This window comes from Empidonax traillii, unplaced genomic scaffold (genome assembly GCF_003031625.1).
Source record: "Empidonax traillii isolate 1590-97213 ecotype Southwest subspecies unplaced genomic scaffold, ASM303162v1 scaffold26:size2357266, whole genome shotgun sequence".
Classification (NCBI taxonomy): domain Eukaryota; kingdom Metazoa; phylum Chordata; class Aves; order Passeriformes; family Tyrannidae; genus Empidonax; species Empidonax traillii.
In genome coordinates this window covers 1,505,456-1,526,113 of record NW_020955219.1, presented here as the reverse complement: position 1 = coordinate 1,526,113, position 20,658 = coordinate 1,505,456, and the positions used below count along the sequence as shown (strand labels likewise).

The following is a 20,658-nucleotide window of genomic DNA, read 5'->3' as shown; positions in this document are numbered from 1 at the left end:
GAATCCTTTAGGTTTTCACTGTTTACCAGGACCTCTCTGCAGCACATGGAGACATCTCGTGGGCAGTGACTAAATTGCATGGAAATGTGTCCTACTTTTTGATGTTTGAGGGGAAAAAAGGATAAAGCATAAAAAGAGAACAGCAGGGATCTGTTTGTGTGCATTTGATTTCCTTTAGTTTAGAAGCTGTTTCTAGTGGAAATCATAATATATTGCAGAAGAAGAGTAATCTGGTCCAAAAAGGATTGGGAACTGTTTAGCTGGGAGCATCTTACTGTTTCCAAGGCATATGCTGTCTGTGCTATGTGTTTCTTGGAGAAGTTAGCTGCGTTAGCCATTTCCTGCATTTCTTCCTATTTAAAACGATGTTTTTAAATTTTTTTCTCTTCAAAGCATTTTTAATAATTTTAGCGACTGTTTGGAAACCTGAAAGTGAAATCTGCTTTGCTTAACTGGAGCCCTGACCAGTGAGTCACTGGAGCTAGCATAGCTGGGATCCTGCTACACCGAGAACCTGCGAGTATCCTGTGGACTATGGTCAACACACCGAGGCTCTTGGTATCAGACACGTTTAAGGAGGTTTTGGAGTGTTGGAGTGTCTTGTGCCAAATAAATAGAATGTTCTGGAAGGTGGGAGTAGCTTAGCTCTGCCATAGTTTCCAGTCTGTTTGCTGAGGCTGCGTGGGCAGGTATCGCTGCTGGCTTTGTTCTGGTGAATGCCAGGTTATGTTTCATATGCAGGGGCTGCTCTGTGGACTTTGTAGAGAACCGTAAAAAAAACTGTTGGGGGTTTATGCTTCCTGAAGCGAATGGTAATGCCCTTTCTAGCAACTGCTACTTTACACTGAAGGCTTAGGGTGGCTTTTGAATGCAGGCATTTGGTAAAGTGACAGACTAGACATTCTTAGAGACCGCTTTAAAGGCTTTTGTTTTGTTTATTTGGCATTTCCACCTATTCAGAACTTAGGGCAGCTCCAGTTCTTGACTGTTTATCAGATTTCCTGACCTCCTGCTGCACATGGACCAAGAGTTTTCCAACACTTTCTTTAAAATTAAGTAATGTAAGCCTTGGGTTGCCATCCCCTTTAGCCAGGCAGGAGGAAGTACAGGCTGCACCTGGTGATACCACCACGTGTAATTCCCAGCACGTGTAATTCCCAGGGGAGCTGCTGGGGAAGGCAGATGGTGCTTTGTTTCACCAGCAGTGCTGAATAGAGCCCAAACCTGAGCCCTCCTGGAGCCTCACTGGTGGACCTTGTCCTGGGCAACATGCAGAACTGCTCTCTGTCCTGTCAGCTTTGGTGTGGGGGGAGAAACTAGGGCACAGGATTTTTCTCAGATGCCAGATAAGGCACTGAATTATTGCTGACATGAAGGTGATGTTCCTTATCTTTTCCTCCATCCATGGCTCCATGTGGTTCTCTGCATCTGAGGGGTTTTCTCCCCTCGTGACAGTGGGGAACAGTGATGCAGTGCCCTTTGAAAGAGGGGAGTCCTCTAGCTTGAAAGAGGGGAGTCCTCTAGCTTGCACCAAAAATTACTAAATCCGAGATTAAATTGGACTTCTCATGAGCCCTATGGCTGAGTTGATGGAGCTCCCTGGACATTGGGAGGTGCTGTGTTTTGGAAAAATGCCCCTGGGTACTGCAGCCCCTGATGCAGTGTGTCCCAGCTCATCCGTCTTCCTCCAGGGTCAGGGCAGCTTTGTGCGTGTCCTAAAGCAGAACAGTAAGGCATGAAAAACTCAGTGCCATCCAAGATTAGAAAATCCGTGTCCTCTGCATCACTTGCAATGTTAATTCTCGTAAATTATAGTGCTGCAGTTTGTAATTTATTTGGGAGATGGATTCAATTAAATTGAAAAAGAGCTAATTTAATAGTGAAGGTATTTTTCTTTCTATGCAAGGCAAAGGGGCATGTGGAGTTCCCTGCCTAGGAGATACATTTAAGGCTTAAAGCATACTGTGCCCCATAAAGCAATAAATAATTGCACAAATAACTGGAACAGTTAGAATTATAACAGATCTTGGAAGAAAATCTCACAAACTTTTGGAAAGGTTAAGGGCTTTAAGTCATCAGCCAGTCTTGAGAGGCTAGGAAGAAAGACTTTGTGCAGGGAGCAGGTGAAGCCAAGTTTGCATTGGGTGTTTAAGTGTGTTTCTCTGGAGGGTCTGTGCTGGCTCCTCATGTAGACCCGTTGGGTCCATCCTGATGGTTGCCCCACAGACAGCAGCGCTGGGATGTTTCATGTTTAAATGTTTGGAGTAGTTTGCTTAAGGAAAAACTGTGTTAGCTGTGTCAGGGCCAAAGATGAGCTCTGTCCCCACAGAGCTTGTGCAGGGGCACAGCCATTCCTCTTTCACCTTGCTGCTCTGAGGAAGGTCACTGGTCTTGCTAGTGGACTTGCTGTGCCAGTGCAGGTAGAATTGAATTTGGCATGCTCCAGACTTCTCAGTCTGATCCTTGCTGTTTCACTCCCAGACTACCAGGTTAAACTGTCTGTGTGGTGCTAGCACTCTGCAGAGCAAGCCAGGCTGTGCCGTGGGGAGTCAGGTGGGCTTGCAGATGGGAAAGGCAGCAGCTGAGGAGCTCTGCAAGGGCAGCAGTAAAGCAGTTTGCTTATTAAATTGTACCATCCCCTGTGTGCCGTCTCATTTTTGTGGATTGGCAGCAATTGCCAAGCTGTTTGCGGTTAAACAATGCAGACTGTCATAATCCTGCTCCTCATCTCGCCTCATTAAGAACCTGGTCACGCTGGAGCTTTGCCCGGGCGAGGACTCCGAGGGCAGTTGTTCGTCCTGGTGCAGTGCCAGGACCGTGTGTCCCTGATAGCGCCGTTTCCTTTGAAATCAATTGAGATGTCACTGTCACTTGATCCTGGAGCTACTTAATGAACTGGCAAAATGGGCTCTATTTTTAGATCTCCCTTCAAACTACTGTGCATGTTAAAGCTCCCCTTGTCCTTAACACCGGGACGGCATTGGGTAGGATTTATTGGTTTAGTTTAATACGAGACCTACAGAACTGGAATAATAAGCTTCATTTCCTTGAAAGTGAGGAAAATTAAAACGGCATGGTTAAACCTGGGCAGCCGCCTCGAGACAGTAAAAGGATACATTCATGGCCAGAAGGATAAGGTGGAGCTTTCTTCTTGTCTAAGTTATAGGAGAGCCAAATACTACAGACACATGCCTTTGGGGAGTTCTTGCAAGCTTTGTAGATCGGATTTCTAAGTGTTTTCTGAACAGGGTAGAACTCCTGGTGGTTTACTAGGCAAGCTCAACGACTTAAAAAGAATGTCTACTTCACTGCAAATGCTAGACCGTCTTTCCCTGCATGTTTATAATTAATGTCAGAAAAATACTTTTGCTAAAACAAGAAAGAAACACAGATGTAGGTAATTTAATTTTTTTTTACTTCTTATTGTAGTCTCAAGCCAAGTTAGATAAAATATAATTTCAGGAAGCTACTGAGAATGCCTTGAGGCTTTGCCTAGCATCCATGTTTACACACACATGCCCTTCTGGGGATCATATGTGGGGTTTGGGGGTTTTATTTCTGTAGGCTCACAGGCTCCAGGATTGTGCAGTGATGAGGGGAAGGAGCAGGCAGTGCACAGTTGTAATGCAAGTGCCAATTGTTTCCTGTTTTTCCTCCCATCCCACCAGATGGAAATCTGTGTAGGTGCAGAATGCATCTGTACTTTGCTTCTGTGGCACGGTCAAAATAAATGTAAGCAAAAAACCCATCATATAAGCAACAAACCAAACTCAAAGTCCATGAAACACAAGATGTACCAAACAGATCACCCTTGAGCCTGGACTAAGGGTGGAAATTGGCCCCAGCAGAGATTATTTCACCATCTCTTTGTACACTCTACAAACTAAGTAATTTAAGTCATTTTTTTTTCTGCCATCCTCTGAGCTGTAGGAAGTAGTCCATCTTTGGGCTAGGAGTTGGGTAGTCTTACCAGATGTAACTGTCCGTGTTCATGCATATGACAGAAACCAAACAGCTCCATAGCTCCAGACTTGAGCTAGGTTATGCTCAGCTCCAGAAAAATCAGGTTGGACCCTTCTGTGTCTGTTAGGATAATTGAACAGCGTACTGGCAAAACTGTCTGCTTTGGTGAGGCATCCCTGTGCTTCATATATTTCTCCACCACAGAGTTAGCATTGCCCCTCTGCACTGATTGTATTGTACACCTGTTAAAGCTCCAGCTACATGATTTTCTTTTTTTGTGCAAAAGATTTCTACATTCCTACAATGAGGGCATTCTCATTTCATAATGAAGTTTTTACTAGTATGGTAAATTTCATTGTAACTTTGTGAGATCCGTGGGGTCCCACCTCATTTTCAGATGCTTCTGCTGTCTTATGGGCATCCCAGGTGTCTGCTGTAAGGAAGAGTTTGTGATACTTTGGCTGTGGCCTAATCGCTAGTGGGTGGGGTTTTGAGTCTGATGTTTTACATCTTTTCTGGAATGAGTCCCTCATTAGGATGACCACATAATAAGTGCTGGGTTTTTTCAGACTGATGAATGAATCAGATGGATCTGATTGTACTTGCAGCTGTGAGCTGCAAAGCATTTGATGCTAGAAGTGGACTCTGAAGTAATTGCTGCAATGCCTTGAAAAATCAACAGGAACCAGCTAGAATGTCCAAACTATGTGTAAACTATGTCTAGGTGTTCATGTTGAAGGGGGGGAAATAAAAAGCAGTTTTCCAGCTTCCTGTTTTCTGCCAGTTTTATGTTTTCTACCCTTTGAACTGAAATCGTGGTATCTAGACTCCGTTCAAAAGATAAATTTTGGGTTTCTTGCCTTGGGGATAAGGACTGGGGAATGGGCGGCAGGTTCTGGGAAATACTGACATTTTTAAGCTTGACCAGTAGAAGTAGAAAGTATCTTTACAGTGAAGTGTTTGGTCATTTGGGTGGGATTTTTTTGGAAACCAACTTCCATCAATTTAAATAGTACGTTAAAGGTATAATGCTACTAGTAAAGTTTGTATTGGCAGTTTTGTCATCCTTGCCATGAACTCTGTGAATAATCACATAGAGGATGTGTAATGGTTAATGGAGTGAGAGTGTGAAAGAATTGGTTGTGTGCATGGAGGAATTTGTTGAGGATTACGGTGAAATGTGATGCTGTAGCTTGGTAAAGGAAGCAGAGAGTGGGGAAGCAGTTCATCAGCATCTTCCAAAAAGCATGGGCAGGGGAGAGCCTTTGCCCATGGGCAGCTCTGATCATCCCTGACCACATAGGAGCAGGAGGCCAGGGATATGTGACCTCATCACCTGCACCTGGGCAAACACAGACGGTAAACAGAGGACTCCTGTCCTGGTGTCTTTACTCAGAGTGGCGGGGTTGTGATTCCTCTTGTAAATTTAAATTATGCATTTCTAGGCTTTTAAGTGCTTAGCTCTGTAATCTTCTTAACTTTCTGTTAAATAAGCTTTTCATCCATTGCACTGGCATTCAGCTGCAGACAGTAACAATAAAATAACACCTTTTAAAAGTGGTTTTCTCTATAAAGATGTGATGTCTCTGGAAACTTGCAATAAAAATCTATGTTGGAATTTTGTTAAAATGCATGCAGAAGCACCTGAATGAGGTGCCATGGGTGCTGGAGGCATTCTGGGGGCATTAGTGTGTTGCCCTGCAGAGGATGCCTGGCCATGCAGAGCTGTACCTTTGCCTTACCCCTTGGCAAGATGTACAGCAGTGTCCAAAGGCATTGCTTATAGAAATGTGTACTGGCTTAATACAGTGATGTGTTTTGGAAACAAAAGATGATATGCAATGGAATTTTCTGTCCCTTAGTAAAAATGAGAGGAATTCCATCAACTACTCTAGTTTACAGGTTTTTTTTTTTCTTTTTTTTAGGTGATGGAAACTGAGAAGTCTCAAGATCCAACCTGTGCAGAAGCGTCCAAAGGAAACAACCAGAGTCCCACTCTGGGAAGTGGCATACTGAAATACAGAAGTCGATCTCAAGGTAAAGCTGGGTTGATAAAAGATAGCAGTAGTAGAATTTTTCTGTTGTGTATTCATTTTAGTTCTCTAAAGGTGAGATAGCATTTCTTTCCTTTGAAGATCATATTAGTTTATTTTGGAAGGAAAAACCCATCTGTAAGATGATTGCATTCAGCTTCCTGAGTTGAACTATTGTAGGGACCGAAATATTAAGCAAAATTTTGGAAGCTCCTTTTTTTTTTTTTTTTTTTGAACATTTGCGTTTCCTGTATGTTACAGTGTACTCTGATACTGAGGTGGAGGGACACATTTCAGCATGCCATCACCAAAATACCCATTATGGCAAATAGTCCCCACATTTTCTATTGCTTTGGTCCCAAGTCTTAACAGTAACCTGTGTGCAGAGGTTGATCGGGTTCTCATACCTGATGCTTTCTGAGGCTCCTTGCCTCCTGTGTTCACCTTAATTTCCTATTTCTCCTCTATTTTTAGTGTCCTCCAGGGAGCTCCTCTGCCAGGAGTCCCTGCAGGTCTAAGTTGGTGGCTCACTGGGGATCCAGCCCCAGTTCCCTTGGGTGCTGATGCCCTTGGGCTGTGGGTGAGCCTGGAGCATCCGCCAGCATGGGAAGGGAAGCTGCATTGAGAGATGGGCAGTAAACACAGAAATTTAACTGTTCTCCTAGAAGAAGAGAGGGAGAAGTGATGGGAAAGGGTTAGTTGCAGGTGCCAGGAGGATTTGGGAGTGAAAGAAGTGCCAGAGTGCTGGGTCCTGCAAAGATGGCTAATCATGTCTGTGTGCAGCAGCAGCAGCCTGTGTGCTGGGGGAAGACGAGTTTAAAAGCAGAGGTAATTTTACACCCCAAAGCAGGGAGCGGGTTTAAACTGCACTCTGGGCAGTGGGTGTGAATTCTGCCTGTGGATGCATCAGCAGAATTGATTTCATGCCGAGTGAAAACAAGCGGCTGCCCCAGCTCTGTGCTCCGTCCCTCCCCGGCAACAGCAGTGATGCTTGTGCAGCCTCCAGGCAAGGAGTAGGTAGCAGAAAATGTATTTGGGGCTCTCCTGGGCAAATTTGCAGTGTTTTGCCTCAGCCTATGACGTGTGAGCCCTGTTCCCAGCGCACAGACAGGGCAGTGAGGATGAAAGGAAATCAGAGCTTTTGCTTTCCTTGTCAGCTCCAACTTCACATTGGTTTAAAGTAATCTTAAAATCTTGTCGTGAAATCCAGATTCTGCAAATTTGGTGGTTTTCTTGGGTTTTCATCTGTAAAATAGGAGTTAATGGCCCTTCCCTGTGTGGTGGGGAAATGAGAAGGATAAATCTGCAGGAACTGCTGTGACTGGGAATCCTGCAGGGACCTTAGAGAAAATGAGAATTGGAGGAGCCCTGGTGTGAGGAGTGGGATACTCTGGCTAATTACAGGATGTCCTTCAAGACAAATAATTTTGTTTCTTTTGTGAACTCTACATTCTTCTCTTTAAGACAACTAGGATTGTTACTGGAAGGAAAGAAAATAGCATTTATTTGGCACATTTTTCTGTTTTCCATTCCAGTAAAAATTCCCTCAAAGTGACATGACACCTCTAGAAATGAATACTGCTACAGTGTCAGGTCTTTTAATTTTAAATAAATGAAGCTTGAGAGCTTAGTGCACTGGCTAATGCCATTGGGTATGAACAGCTGAATTTCTTTTCTGTCCCTGAGCTACCGGCTCAATTATGTTCTTCTTTTCCTTACTATCACAAGTGGCAGTGCTGAGGAGTTCAGCATCACTGAAAGATTGTAGAAAACCTGTGATAGCAGGAAAAGTTCTTGGGTGAGTGTGATCAAAACTGGTTTCTAACTGCCCAGTTGGAAATTGCATAGCATTGTTTTAAGGCACTATTTAAGCTGGGATTTGCAGGAGGTGATTATTGCCTGGTGGTGAGAGGTTAAAGCAGCTGTGAGATGTTTGCAGGATGTGTTTCTGTGGTTTATCCTAGGTGCTGGATCCCGCTTGGAGTCTGTTGGAGAAGACGATGAGCTGACAGTGGAGAATGGTGAATCGAATTATGAAATAGCGGTGAAATATTCCCGAGGTGGAAGAAAGCACTCTCTGCCCCAGCAGCTGGAGTCAGCCGGAGCCAGACAGGTGGGTGGAAAGGCGAGGCTGGCTGTGAGCACCTCACTGTGCTCGATCCTGTGACATCTGTCTGGAGCTCATAGACAGGAGTGAGGGTCATGAAACAAAACCATGTAGGTACATCACAGGAACTGAAACCAGGCCTGAGCACCTATGGAGAACTACTTTGGGGATCATGGAAACAGATACTGCTTGCTGTGGCCACAAGGTCCTAAGGCTGCTGACTTAAAAAAAAATTCTGTTTCTCTTTATTTTAATGATTTGATAATGTAGGCTCACCTCCCTTCTCCTCCTCTTTTCTTCTCCTTCCCCTTCCTCTTCCTTTTTTAATTTTCTGTTCCTTTTTCCCTTTTCCCTTTCCCAGATAAGAACTTGAGTATATCATGAGGTTACCTTTAATCTTTTTAATTGAAATTGTGACTGATAATTACAAAATTATTCTGCTGAATAATTGTGGGAAAATTACTGTGGCAAGATTCACTTTCACTGTGTTTCACTTTGAGCTGGAGTTTCATCCCTTGAACTTTTTTTTTCTGAATATATCTGTAAGATACTCCGTCTCTCTTCCCTGACACATGCAATTTTCCCGCTATGACGTCCCCAGTATCTCTGCCAAGCAATCAGAGCAACTTCCCTTGTTTGCTGATGTTTGTTAGGACTACCATATCGTGAAGAAATCTACCCGTTCCTTCAGTGCTGCCCAGGTGGAATCTCCATGGAGACTGACCCAGCCGTCCATCATTTCCAACATCGTCCTGATGAAAGGGCAAGGCAAGGTGAGGATTTCTGCATGTGGCTGGTTTGTCACGTGTAGCAAGAGCTGGCATTTGAGAGATGTCTCCCATACTCAGGACTTCCAGCTGCTCTCGAGATAGCCAGTAATAACAGTAATGCTAATAAATCCTGTGTTCAAGCATAAATGCCAAAGTTACACCTGCAAAATACAGGGGAGGCAATGTTCGTGTCATGCACTTGGCACAGGGTGACTTTCGTTCTGATACGGTGCGTCTCGTCATTACTGAGATACTGAATATTAATAATGGATCTTTAAATACATATGTTTGTGCAGAGTTGGTGCAGCTACAGAACAGTACCTGTTGACATGCATATTTATGGAGAAGCATATTTTCTTTCTTTGGAATCTGGATATATTTTAAAAAAAAAATTACTGCAAATTAAACACTAAACTCAAAGACAGGTTCCTGGTTTATTGCTTATCTGAGAGCACTGGATTCCCTGGGTAAAAAATTCCTCTTCTTTCCCCCCCATAATGTGTAGATACTAGCTGGCTGAATGCTAAGAAAAAACAGACAAACATTAAGCTAGGTGTATATTGTTTTCCCTAATCCAATCCACACTAGTATTGGAGCTGTCATATAAATATGCTAAAAATATGCATGTCTTTTCATTAAATACTCTTTAATGTCATCAGATGGATATGTTTTGGACTAAGAAGACTTGTTTTGACTTCCAAGCACAAATGCAAACCAAATCGTTTTGCTTTTCCTTGTTGTGCTCTATGTTTAGCAAAGAGAAATAGTGATTTCTCTAGGTGGACTGACTCGCAGTTGTTTTAACTTTCCTTGGTTTAGGAACTTCAACTGTTTTATAACATTTCCAAGCAAATATTTCTTCATTTTTCATATACCTATTTTTTGACCCTGTTTTTCTCATAAAATTAGATTATTACTTCCTATGGGATGAGTCACCCTCTCCTATCTTTCTGCAGTTAGCTCCAAGGTTTTGGGAAGTAGCTGGAAGCTTGCAGACTCTAGTGGTCATGAACCATGTAAAGCAGCTGCCGTTGTGGGTGCCTCCCACCCACCTTTTGGGTGATCACCTCTGTTAGGGATTGCCCTGTGTACAGTTTATGCAGTAGCATTTGATTTGTTATCTCTGTGCAGATATGGGACTTGAAAAGTTTTTCCACAGAGATACGGTGTCGGTGGCTGGGAGCCAAATGTTTGCCTCCAGTTTTTCATCTGTAGGTAGATCTGCAAGGGGTGGTTCTCTGCTGTGCAGTGGCAGCACTTCTCTGGGACAGTGGGCTAATATAGGAGCCACTGTACTTTGCAGACATATTTCTCCCAACCCATCCCACAGAGCTGTGGGGAAAACTGCTCTGTCCAGGCAGGGGAGTGACAGAAGCCTCCTGCTTTCTGTAGGTCAGTTTGCAGTTGATAATTGCACAGGGAGCAGTCAGTTATTTTTGCTGCACAGCTAAGATGCTTCCTTTCTAGAAATAAGTAACATGTTATCAAATTACTAACTTACAAACTGTTGTGCTCTGCTTTATATTCATGGAATAAAACAAAAGAGCTGGTTGTTGTAGTGGGTTGTCGACACAGTGCTTGCCCTGGCAGCATCCCTCAGCTGGAGAGCACTGCCCAAGGCACTAATAATGTCCTGTGGCTTCAGATTACTAAAGCACAGCAGTTTTCCACTTCCCTTGTCCACCCGGTCAGTGACTTTTTTCTTTATTCTGTAAAATGCATGTGCAGCAGGGACAAGAGTGGAAATATGGGGAAGGGGAGTAAATCAAGGAAGTGATTTGTCTGGGAAATAATTCAGCTGAAGGGGAGGAGGTTCATTCTGCTGTGCTCATCCATTCCCTGATCAGCTTTGAAGATGGTCCCACACCAACAGGGGCAATGCAGGGGTAAGATCTAACGGATGGAGCCCTGGGGAATCTATTGATCTAGATTTATTTAAATACAATGTGATACATGTCTCCAGAATAATTACAAATGTACATGTGAATGGCAGCCCCCACTTGCCATTCCCCTTTCAGCTACATTCCTGACATTGCAGCACTGACCTTATGTCATGTTCTTAAACTTTTCTTCTTCCTGAGGAAATGTAAGATCTGTGACATAAGAGAAACCTACAGTTAATCCTGGATATAGATCTCAGGGGTGCGAATCTACTGTCTGTCAGTTTAAAAGCAATGTGTTACTGTTTATAAAATGAGAATGGAATTACATAAAGCCATCGACCTGGTGTTTTTAAAAAACCCAGAGTAATCTCCAAGTAAAATTTGTGCAGTTTCAGCTTAGGGTGAAATGCAGGCTTGAGGTGCCTGGTGCTACGTTTTGGGCTGATAAGTATATTGATATTAGAGTGAAAGAAGTTAGGAAATGCAAGGAGAGAGTCAGATGGCAGCGCAATTCATCAGAAGATTTTGGGTTTTCATCTTTCATTTGTCTCGTATGTTACCAGCAGTCTTTCCTGCACAGGTGATAATGGAGTAATGCGCCAGCTGTGTGTCTTCTCCTGCCTTTTCTGTAGGGTCTTGGATTCAGCATTGTGGGAGGTCAGGATTCTGCTCGCGGACGCATGGGAATTTTTGTGAAGACTATATTCCCAAATGGAGCAGCGGCAGCTGATGGAAGGCTTAAAGAAGGTATGGCAGAGAGAATCCACCTGCACAGCAAGGACCACAGTGGGATATTGTTTCCATCCAACAGGGAAATATAAGTACGGCTTTATTTAGGCACCTGGCCATCAACAAGAGGCTGTGAAGGATATTACACACACCCCCTGCTCATTCATCCTGTGGAAGATCATTCATAGCAATTAACATGATTATATTGCATATTGAGAAGGGGAAAATACAGCATAGTGGTGGTTGGTTTTTTTCCCTTCCTCTTTCATGAACTTTATTTGCCCAAACCATAAGCTGCAATTTTTCCGTTGGAAAGGGTGATTGACAGGGAAACATATATAGATAGCTAACCAACATCTGGCTTAAAGATGCTTGTCTGAGAAGGGATCATATTGAGACACATGTTTGGGAGAGGCTCTTTTGGGCCCTTGAGCTCTCTGGGCCTCTTGGTATAATTTTGACAAGAGTCAACAAGTAAGAGTCCTAACCAGAGAAAGAGAAGAGATAGGATTGGTAGTAAGATCACTCAGCAGGTTAGAGAAGCAGATATATCCTGATTTTATTAGTGCTTTTCCAGTCTTGTTCTTTGAGCTGGGTGCGTAGCCTGCTCTGTATGTGTTATACCCTGGTCCGAGTACTGTGACAGACAGACTCTTACACACTGTTGAAAATACAAAGTGATCATGAGTTCAGAGCAGTGATTTACAACTCTCCTGCAGGGCTTGTGTTACTTTGCTTCTCTCTATATGCTCCTGTGTTGCTTCTCATATCATCGTTTCTCTCTTTACATCTTATCACTCTTGTTGTATTTGAGGCTGCTTTTGGTGCCAACACTCACACTTGCTGCCAGAGGGAAGCTCACATTGCTGCATCATAGGTTGTGCACTTGCCGTGGGAAGGCAGTAGGTAGCAGCTGTCCCATAAACCCAGCAAGCCTTTGCAGGCTATTCATAGCTTTCATACTCTCTTTTCTTTTTTTTTTTTTTTCTGAGGCTAGGGAAGGAGAGGAAGGGTAGACTTACCTGATGATGCTGCCCCATCTAATTTTGCACAGATGCAAGTAAAATTGCAGAAAGTGGGTCTGGATCATGCTGACCCTTCTTTTAATAAAATGAAGGTAGATCAGCACAGGTGAGTTTAAGTAGTGAGACCCAAAGCCTAGTAGCTGGTAGAGGTCTGACAGGACATGTTCCTTGGGGTGAGAAAGACGTTTGCTATCACAGTGGGTGCACTACATGCTTCTCAGTTTGCAGGCATTTAGTAAGAGAACACATTTGCTTTCTGCACATGGATGCAATGCTAGTTTTTGCTGACCAGGCTTTGAAGTGATGTGCCGTAGTGTTTCACTTAATTTCTCATTTCTTCTGTTGTTACTTACAAAAGAAAGTCAGTTTTATAGTCCCATTGGACTTCATGTCATAATAATCTATTTTCAGACTTTGCTTAAAATCCATAGTGTTTTCAGCTTGTTTGTTAGTATGAGAGTACCAGTTTAAGGATCTCTGCTAAAGAACAGTCTTTACTCTGCTAATTCATAACTATTAACTTGTAGAGGCATTAGTACAAGTGCAAATAAACTGAGAAGAGTAAAAGGCTTTTTATGGAGCCGTTAGTTGGAATCCTCATTGTAGTGGATCACTTAATGTACAGGAAAGATGGTTTAAATCTTTATAGTCTTACATTGATGACTTCATTTTTTGTATCTAATTACCAGGGGATGAAATCCTGGAAGTTAATGGAGAGTCTCTGCAAGGACTGACCCATCAGGAGGCCATTCAGAGGTTTAAGGTAACATGGATGTAGTGCAGGAGAGATCCACGCTCCTCTTCATTCATTGCCATCTCATGCCCTCAGTTTTATATTATTTTACTGCCACAACTTACTGTAGGCAGGTTTACTGGCAAATGTTGGTGTATCGTGTCACTTTACTGAGGTTCTCTGCTGTCTCTGCAGCAACTCAAGAAAGGTGTGGTGACCCTGACGGTGCGCACGCGGCTGCGCAGCCCGAGCCTCACGCCCTGCGTGACTCCCACCTTGCTGAGCCGCTCCAGCTCCCCCAGCTCCAGTGCCAGCGGGGGCATCCCAGTCCCCGGCCTCGATGAGGCTGATGGTTCCTCCTCCAGCCGCAAAGGACCTGGCCCAAAGGACAGGATCGTCATGGACGTGACACTCAATAAAGGTCAGGGTCCATTGAAACAGTCTTAGAGAACAAATCCCTACTTCTTAGGGAAGTTTTTGGGAGTAGGCTGGAGACTCTTATATCCAGGGCACCTGCCTGTGTTCGTCTGATCTTGAGCCACAGGATGGGGGAGAAAAATATCCTCTAATGCTAAAACTTCTGAAGAGTTCCACTTTCCCTGTTTTGCTGCTCCAGAGCCAGCAGGCTCTTACAGGTAGCAGTCAGTGTCCATGCCGCTGAAATAGGGAGGCTGGGAGATACCAGACAAAATTTGAATCAGCCTCTTGGACGGCCATCATCCCAAGTGGGCTGTACCCTTCTGGTAAAGGGCAGCTCCATGGAAGGCAAGGCTGCACAGAATGTTGAAAAGTTCCCAGATGACCTGTTTGAACTCCTCATTGAGTGTTGCTTTCATTTCAGTAATTGCTCATGATAAACTTAAAGCACGTGCTATATGTGTTGGAACAAACAGACCTTTTTTTAAGACTTAAAATTCGGTGATTTTAAGGGTTGGATTCAAAATTTGGAGCGAGAATGCAAGATGTCCAGCAATTCCTACTTTGGGGATGTTGTTACCTGAAAGAAAGCAAAGGTGAAAGTGAATAGAGGTGATCACTGAACCAGAGATAGTGTCTCACTTTCCTTTGTGCCTCTTTGCTGAGGAATACCATGCAGATATTTAACAAAAGAGAGCAATACAGTATCATCTGTGCTCGTGTTTTCTGCAATAATTTTAAGTGACATCTTTATTGGATTGCTGCCCCTACTCCTTTGTGCCTTGGACCAGATCAGACTGTGTGCGACATTTCCAGGAGGTTCCCACGGCACACAGATTTTTTTCTGAGAGAGATGGATCTTAGAAAACAGTCAGGATCAGCTATTTTCAATCCTGATTTCCACTTGTTGGTCTTGGCTTCCTGACTGACTGCACCTAAGGCCAGCCCTGAAACAATACATGAGTCCTGATCTCAGATGGGATGTGGGAACACAAACATTTGTGTCCTGTGTGATTACAATCTGCCACATTTCTTTGTACTTCTTTTTCACAGAGCCAGGGGTTGGGCTTGGCATTGGTGCCTGTTGCCTCACACTGGAAAACAGTTCTCCTGGAATATACATTCACAGCCTGGCCCCAGGATCAGTGGCTAAAATGGATGGCAGATTAAGGTTAGTTGAAGCAGAAACATGCTAGAGTGATTTTACAATAAAATCAGTTGAGACTTTGTTTTCACCAATTGGTTGATGTAGCAGGGAAGAAATTTATTCTTAAGAGTTTACCAAAAAGAAAACATTTTAATAAAGACATTCCAGAATGATATTAAATACCCAGGAAACATTATTCTGTGTGCTGGAAGCAGTTTGATCATTAAGGTTTGGGTTTGCTTTTTTTTTTTTTTTTTTTTTTTTTTAAATTCTCTGTACAGAAAGCTGAACCTAATAGCACCCTTTGAGAAAGGGAGCAACAAGAAGTGCAGCCTCATGTCTTTTTCTGAGAGTTGCAGCCAGAGACCCCAGACTGGGAGGAAATTTGCAGAGCTTTGCTAAAAGCTCAGTCACCTGAAACTCTCTTAAAAGGAGCTGAGGGAGAGGTTCTTGCAGCTGCCTGTGCCCGTGGCTGCAGCAGCACTTTTCTGCCCTTACTGTCAGTCTGGCAGGATTGCTGCAGGCTGACCTGCCTCACTCATTTACTCTGTCCTGGAGTTTGGATGTCTTTAAGGCACTATAAGAGAGAAGCGATTATTCCTAGGGTTCCTTTGTGCTTTACATTGGATTAAGTGATGGAGCCTCATTTGCTGTTCCTCTCCTGAAGGCTTTGTTTTTGAAAACCATTGGATGAAACCTTCCACTTTTCTGTGGCTAGAGAGTCTTTTCTGTTTCCTTGTTCATCAGGAAAACTGCAATAGAGCAATTCAATTTCTTGGAGAAATGGAAGAAGATAATTTTATGGTGGCATTGCTGCCAAAACTCTTGAAAGTTTCTACTGTATAGAAATGTCTGTAGGAGACAGTATTTAATGGTAACTTGCTTACTTGTAAGCCCCTTTGGAAAAGATTGCAGTGCTGGTTACATCTGTATGTAACAGCTCTATTGTTTATTAGGTTTATGTGATTGATTATATCCAGGCGTGCTTCCCAGATTTCTGGCTTGCTTCTCTGAGACGTTGCTTCTGTTGTCCCACCAACGATTTATGGCTCCGTAAGCCAAAACTTATAGGATGGTTTTGATTTTTGGAAAACTCTGTTAATCAAATACTGGCTTTGCAATGCCAGGAGAGGTTTGAATCCAGCTCCTCTGTATCTGAGCTCCCCCTCTCAGGCATGTGGCTGTGTAAGTGACTCCACTTGTGTACTTTCTAATAGCTGTGTAAGTCTAAAGGATGGGCAGAGCAGCAGCGTGATTGCACAACTGATAGGCCACCCTTTGCCTACCAGAAGGGCAGGTTACCAAGGGCTGCCATGTGCAATTGCCATTTTGCCTTTAGTGTGTGTATTCACAGTGCAAACACAATTTCATTGTCACATGTAGCCCATCGTAAATCAACAGTAGGTAGGTTATTTGAGACTGCCTGTTCAAAGCAAATGCTTTAGCAATTGTGGAGATTGCTTTAATGATATCCCTAGTTGACGATATTTTCTTTTGAATAGCTCCAGATGTCTGAGCACCATGAGCAAAAGTTAAGAAACTGGGAACACAAAACTGGTTTGGGTTGGAAGTGATCTTAAAGATCATCTTGTTTCAAAACCCCTGCCAAGGGCAGGGAATCTTCTGCTAGACCAGGTTACTCAAAGCTCCCTCCAACCTGATCTTGAGCACTTGCAGGGATGGGGCATCCACAACTTCTCTGGCCAACCTGTTCCAATGCGTCACCACCCTCACAATAAAGAATTTCTTCCTAATGTCTCATCTAACCTCGCTACTTTCAGTTTGAAGCCATTCCCCCTTGTCCTATCACTACTTGTCCTTGTAAAATCACATGGTGTGCTTTCCTTCAGGAGATTTTTGTGCCTTTTTTTTTCTTTTCAATGGGTTCTATATGTTAATTTTTAGTAAATACAGGCTTATCAAGCTCAGTTTTTTCCTGGAGTAGTTTAAAAAACTACTAAATATCTAAATCATGAATTTCTTACCAGTGTTTATGTTAAATAATTCAGTATGATACAAAGGAACAGCCCATCTGAATCTCATATTTCCTCTTCTGTGTTCAACAAGGATCTGAATCCAGAAGTGGAACTGAAGTTTCACCTTGGTCCAAATGCAGCCAGTTTTCTCAGTTGATGTAATAAGATTTTTTAGCACTAATGGTAAGTGCAGGAAGGAGCCTTCCTCATGAAGTCAGCAGGACTTAAAGCATTCACATCACTGGGAGCAAAAGCCAGACCAGCTTCTTCACGAGTCACACCTTTTCCAGACACTTATATCTTTGAGAAAGCTTGGCCATTGGTTGAAAGTACAAATTTTTGTGTAAAAGTAGTTGTGGTTAACTGGCTCTGTGTCTCTCTGCAGTCGGGGTGATCAGATCCTGGAGGCAGATTCTGTGAGTCTGCGTCATGCAGCGTTGAGCGAAGCCTACGCGATACTGAGTGAGTGTGGACCAGGTCCGGTCAGCCTAATCATTAGTCGTCATCCTAATCCAAAGGTGAGGGGAAAAGGAGTTAATGTATCTGGGTTGCTTTCATTTCAGGCAGTAATTTGAGTCGCACTGTCAGGAAAGCAGCAAATGAGGAAAATTGGATTTTTCTCTCTAAGACGTGTATTGTGCAAGATGTCAGTATTTTAATGATACTTCCCAGTTTTGTAGGTTGTAGCAATGCTGGACTGTTCCTGCTGCTTTTTACTTAGTCACCCACTGATCAAATGCAATTTTCCTGGAACTGCTTGAGTGAAGTGTTCCCATCTTTCTCAGTACTTGGATCAAGCAGCAATGCAAATACGGCAGAAGACCTCTTCCTCCTAAAAGTTAGTTTGCAGTTAGTTTGTCTTAGAGTAGTATATCATTTAGGGCCAGGGAAACAAATATCAACAGATTGAATTGATCAACTATAATGAAGTAAAATCTGTCCAAAGATCAAAGCTTTCCTTCAGGAATTAAAACGTGAGAATTTGGAGTGTACTGCTACTGTGAAATCCGTGCAAGGTCAATTTGGAAATAAGACTGTGTTTACAAAATAAGTGTTTTCAAGCATTTTTTAAAAATTGATGATAGAAGATGAAAGCCTTTTAGCCAAGCTATAGGGAATAACGAATTCTTTTATTTCAGTATTTCAAAGAATTTCATGAGTGTATGAAACAGGAATGAGTGTTTAAACAGGAATGAAGCTGTAAAAATATTTGCATTAGTGGGTCCAGAGAGCTCTGACTTCTGAACTCATAAAGTGCAAATGGAGGCCTTAATAAAGCCATATCTAGGAGAACTCAGGTTTCTTATTTTATAATTAGTTGTGTATTTTCTGCTAAATCATAAATACGAACAATCAACAAATAGGGGTCTATTGCCCAGAGTTTATTAGCATTGCTGCAAGGCCTTGTGCTGCTCAAAAGAAAGAGGTTCTGCTTCTGTTAGTGAAAGGTAAGCATGGAGTGGGTAAGAATTGGGCTTATAGCCCACGATAACAGTATTTCTAGGAGTCTGTGTGCTGTGCTAAACCAAACACGATGGTTAAATGTCATAGCATTATTCAGGCATATAGACTTTGTGGAGAGTCTCTAAGTAGCATGAAATAAAAACTCTGTGGAGTATGGCCTGCCCTTTCTCCTCCATCCTTCATCTTGCTGTGGTGGGGTCTTGAAAGCTGATGAGGGACCTAATCTGGTATCTGCTGAAAGGATGAACTGAGTTAGGCTAATTGTTTGCTATTACTCAGTAACAGAGGGAAACTATTAAATGGCTCCTATTACAGTTTTCCATAAGTGATATTTAAGATGACAACAAATCCTTTGCCAAGAAATGCTAGGAAAAGTTGAGCTGGAGAGACCCTAGAGCATTTTCTCCTCCATGCAATATTGAATCCATCATCCCTCATAGCTGGATCTCTGGAGTAGTGTCCATATGGGGACCCATATTTATTTTTTTGTTACTATCACCCATTTTCTGAAAGCACGGGGTGATCTATAGATATGTTGAGTATTTTATTAAATTTTATTTTATTTTAATAACTCTCAATAATACCCCAGCCTGCAGATTAGAGTTAGAAATTAGCTTGTTCCTTTCCAGTTTGAACAGCCTGAGATACAGGATGCTAAAAATCGTAACTGGCAGAGCTTGCAGAAGCATGGATTTTTGGTTAACTTTAAATAAATATTGCAGTGTGCCCAGGACCTGGTTTTACTCCTGGGACATGTTGTACCAAAAGGTTTGTGTCAAGGCCCTGAATCATAGTCTCAGGACTCAGTCCATGTCCTGTAGGAACTTCCTTTGCCCCAGGAGCCCAGGGTTTCTTGGTTTGCTATAAGGTCATACTACGGGTTGGAAACAGAGATGTGTTTTTACAAATGTTCATGTTGTTTCGGACATTTTTATACTTAATGTCTTATTTTATAACACAAAAGGTCCACAGTACATTTTGTTGCTGAATATGTTCACTGCAGTGTTTTCATGTACTTCCAAGAGAAATACCACAAAATTTTCTTTCTTCTTGTTATTCTGAGTGAATATGGCATTTACACTATGTTTAAACTGCTGAGTTTGCTTCAGAATCTTTCAAATCTTCATGGTTCAGGAAGATTCAAGTTTCTAGTCTCTATTTATGCTGAATTTTAATTCATGTAAAACAATGTGCATAGAAATTATTTTTGACAGAATTAATTTGCTTTCTGTTCTTAAATATATATTCCTGCAGAATAGTTGTTCCTGTTATAAAATTATATGTTTTCCGGTAATAAGAATTAAGTGTATGCCAGTAATTAAGGTCTAGATTAGCAAATATGGTAAACCAGTATTTATTCTTAAACCAGAGAAACATTATTTACCAATTACCGACTTGGGGTTTTTTTTAAAAGCAAGGAGAAATTAAAATTAAAAAGAAAGCTAGTATTATGGGAAGTCTGGTATTCTTCCTGTAAGTTAAATGTAAAATAGCTTAAGTTTCTGATGTATGCTTGTGCAAAGGCAGTCTTTGTCTATTTAAAGTAATATTTTCTTAATAAATCAGTGTAGAGCACTTAATTGAGTTAAAATTGTGCTGTAATGACTTCATTTGATTTCTTTAAGTCTGGTGCTGTTTTATTTGTTTGTATAGTGTGGCACTTGGATGCAGTCTTCATGTAGCTGGCAGGCTTCTGCCTCCTGGTTTCTGGAGGAGAGTGGCGTGGAGGGGAGTCTGAGTCAGAGGATGAGGGCTTAGGAGCTCTCAACTTGGGCTTCCTCATTGCATCTTTAAAAGCGGTGGCATATATCAAATGAGTCATGTACTAAGTCGTAAGACTTTCATCATTTCACATACCCAGTTTGAACTCTATCTTCCACTTAACTTCAGGTTTCAGAGCAGGAGATGGATGAAGCAATTGCACGTACTACCCACCGAGAGAGCAAGGATGCCAGCTCCTCTCATGTCACAGGTAACAACATGTTCTCTTCTAGAAAGTGTCCTTTTCCAGATGCGTGAATGTTTAAGGGCCTGCTCTGAAGTTCCCCCAGCGTCAATATTTTGAGAGCCCTCAAAACAGCAGAACAGTGTAGGGAGTGTCATCACTGCAGAAATTGTAGCTCAAACATCCAGTTCAGATGGATTGACTCTGTGGCACGTTACTGCCTTTGTTTCACTAGGCTGCCAGGATCTGAAAGTAGGGTTGCCAAGAAGTGGTTGTTCTGTCCTTTTTGAAAGTGAATAGGAAGCACAACATCGCAGTAGGGAAAGGACAGGAGGAGTCTACTCCATCTGTGTACGCTTGCCCATATCAATGGCAAAGAACACCCCCCAAAGTATTGTGACCATTTGAAAAAGTCCAGGTGTTGCATACTGGACTATATGTTTTAATTCCATTTTAATATTTAAAG

General features: G+C 42.5%; 1 protein-coding gene across 8 annotated transcripts in view; it reads left to right on the top strand.

The window, feature by feature from the left end:
* Positions 1-20,658, top strand: part of PDZD2 (PDZ domain containing 2) — a 190,427-nt gene that overhangs the window by 158,322 nt on the left and 11,447 nt on the right. For all 8 annotated transcript variants that reach the window (XM_027907056.1, XM_027907049.1, XM_027907017.1 and 5 more), the window contains 9 exons: positions 5,889-6,000; positions 7,961-8,109; positions 8,757-8,876; positions 11,389-11,503; positions 13,200-13,273; positions 13,439-13,664; positions 14,714-14,831; positions 17,169-17,301; positions 20,138-20,219. In XM_027907056.1, the coding sequence (XP_027762857.1) occupies positions 5,889-6,000; positions 7,961-8,109; positions 8,757-8,876; positions 11,389-11,503; positions 13,200-13,273; positions 13,439-13,664; positions 14,714-14,831; positions 17,169-17,301; positions 20,138-20,219 (1,129 nt within the window). The remainder of the gene's footprint in view (positions 1-5,888; positions 6,001-7,960; positions 8,110-8,756; positions 8,877-11,388; positions 11,504-13,199; positions 13,274-13,438; positions 13,665-14,713; positions 14,832-17,168; positions 17,302-20,137; positions 20,220-20,658) is intronic.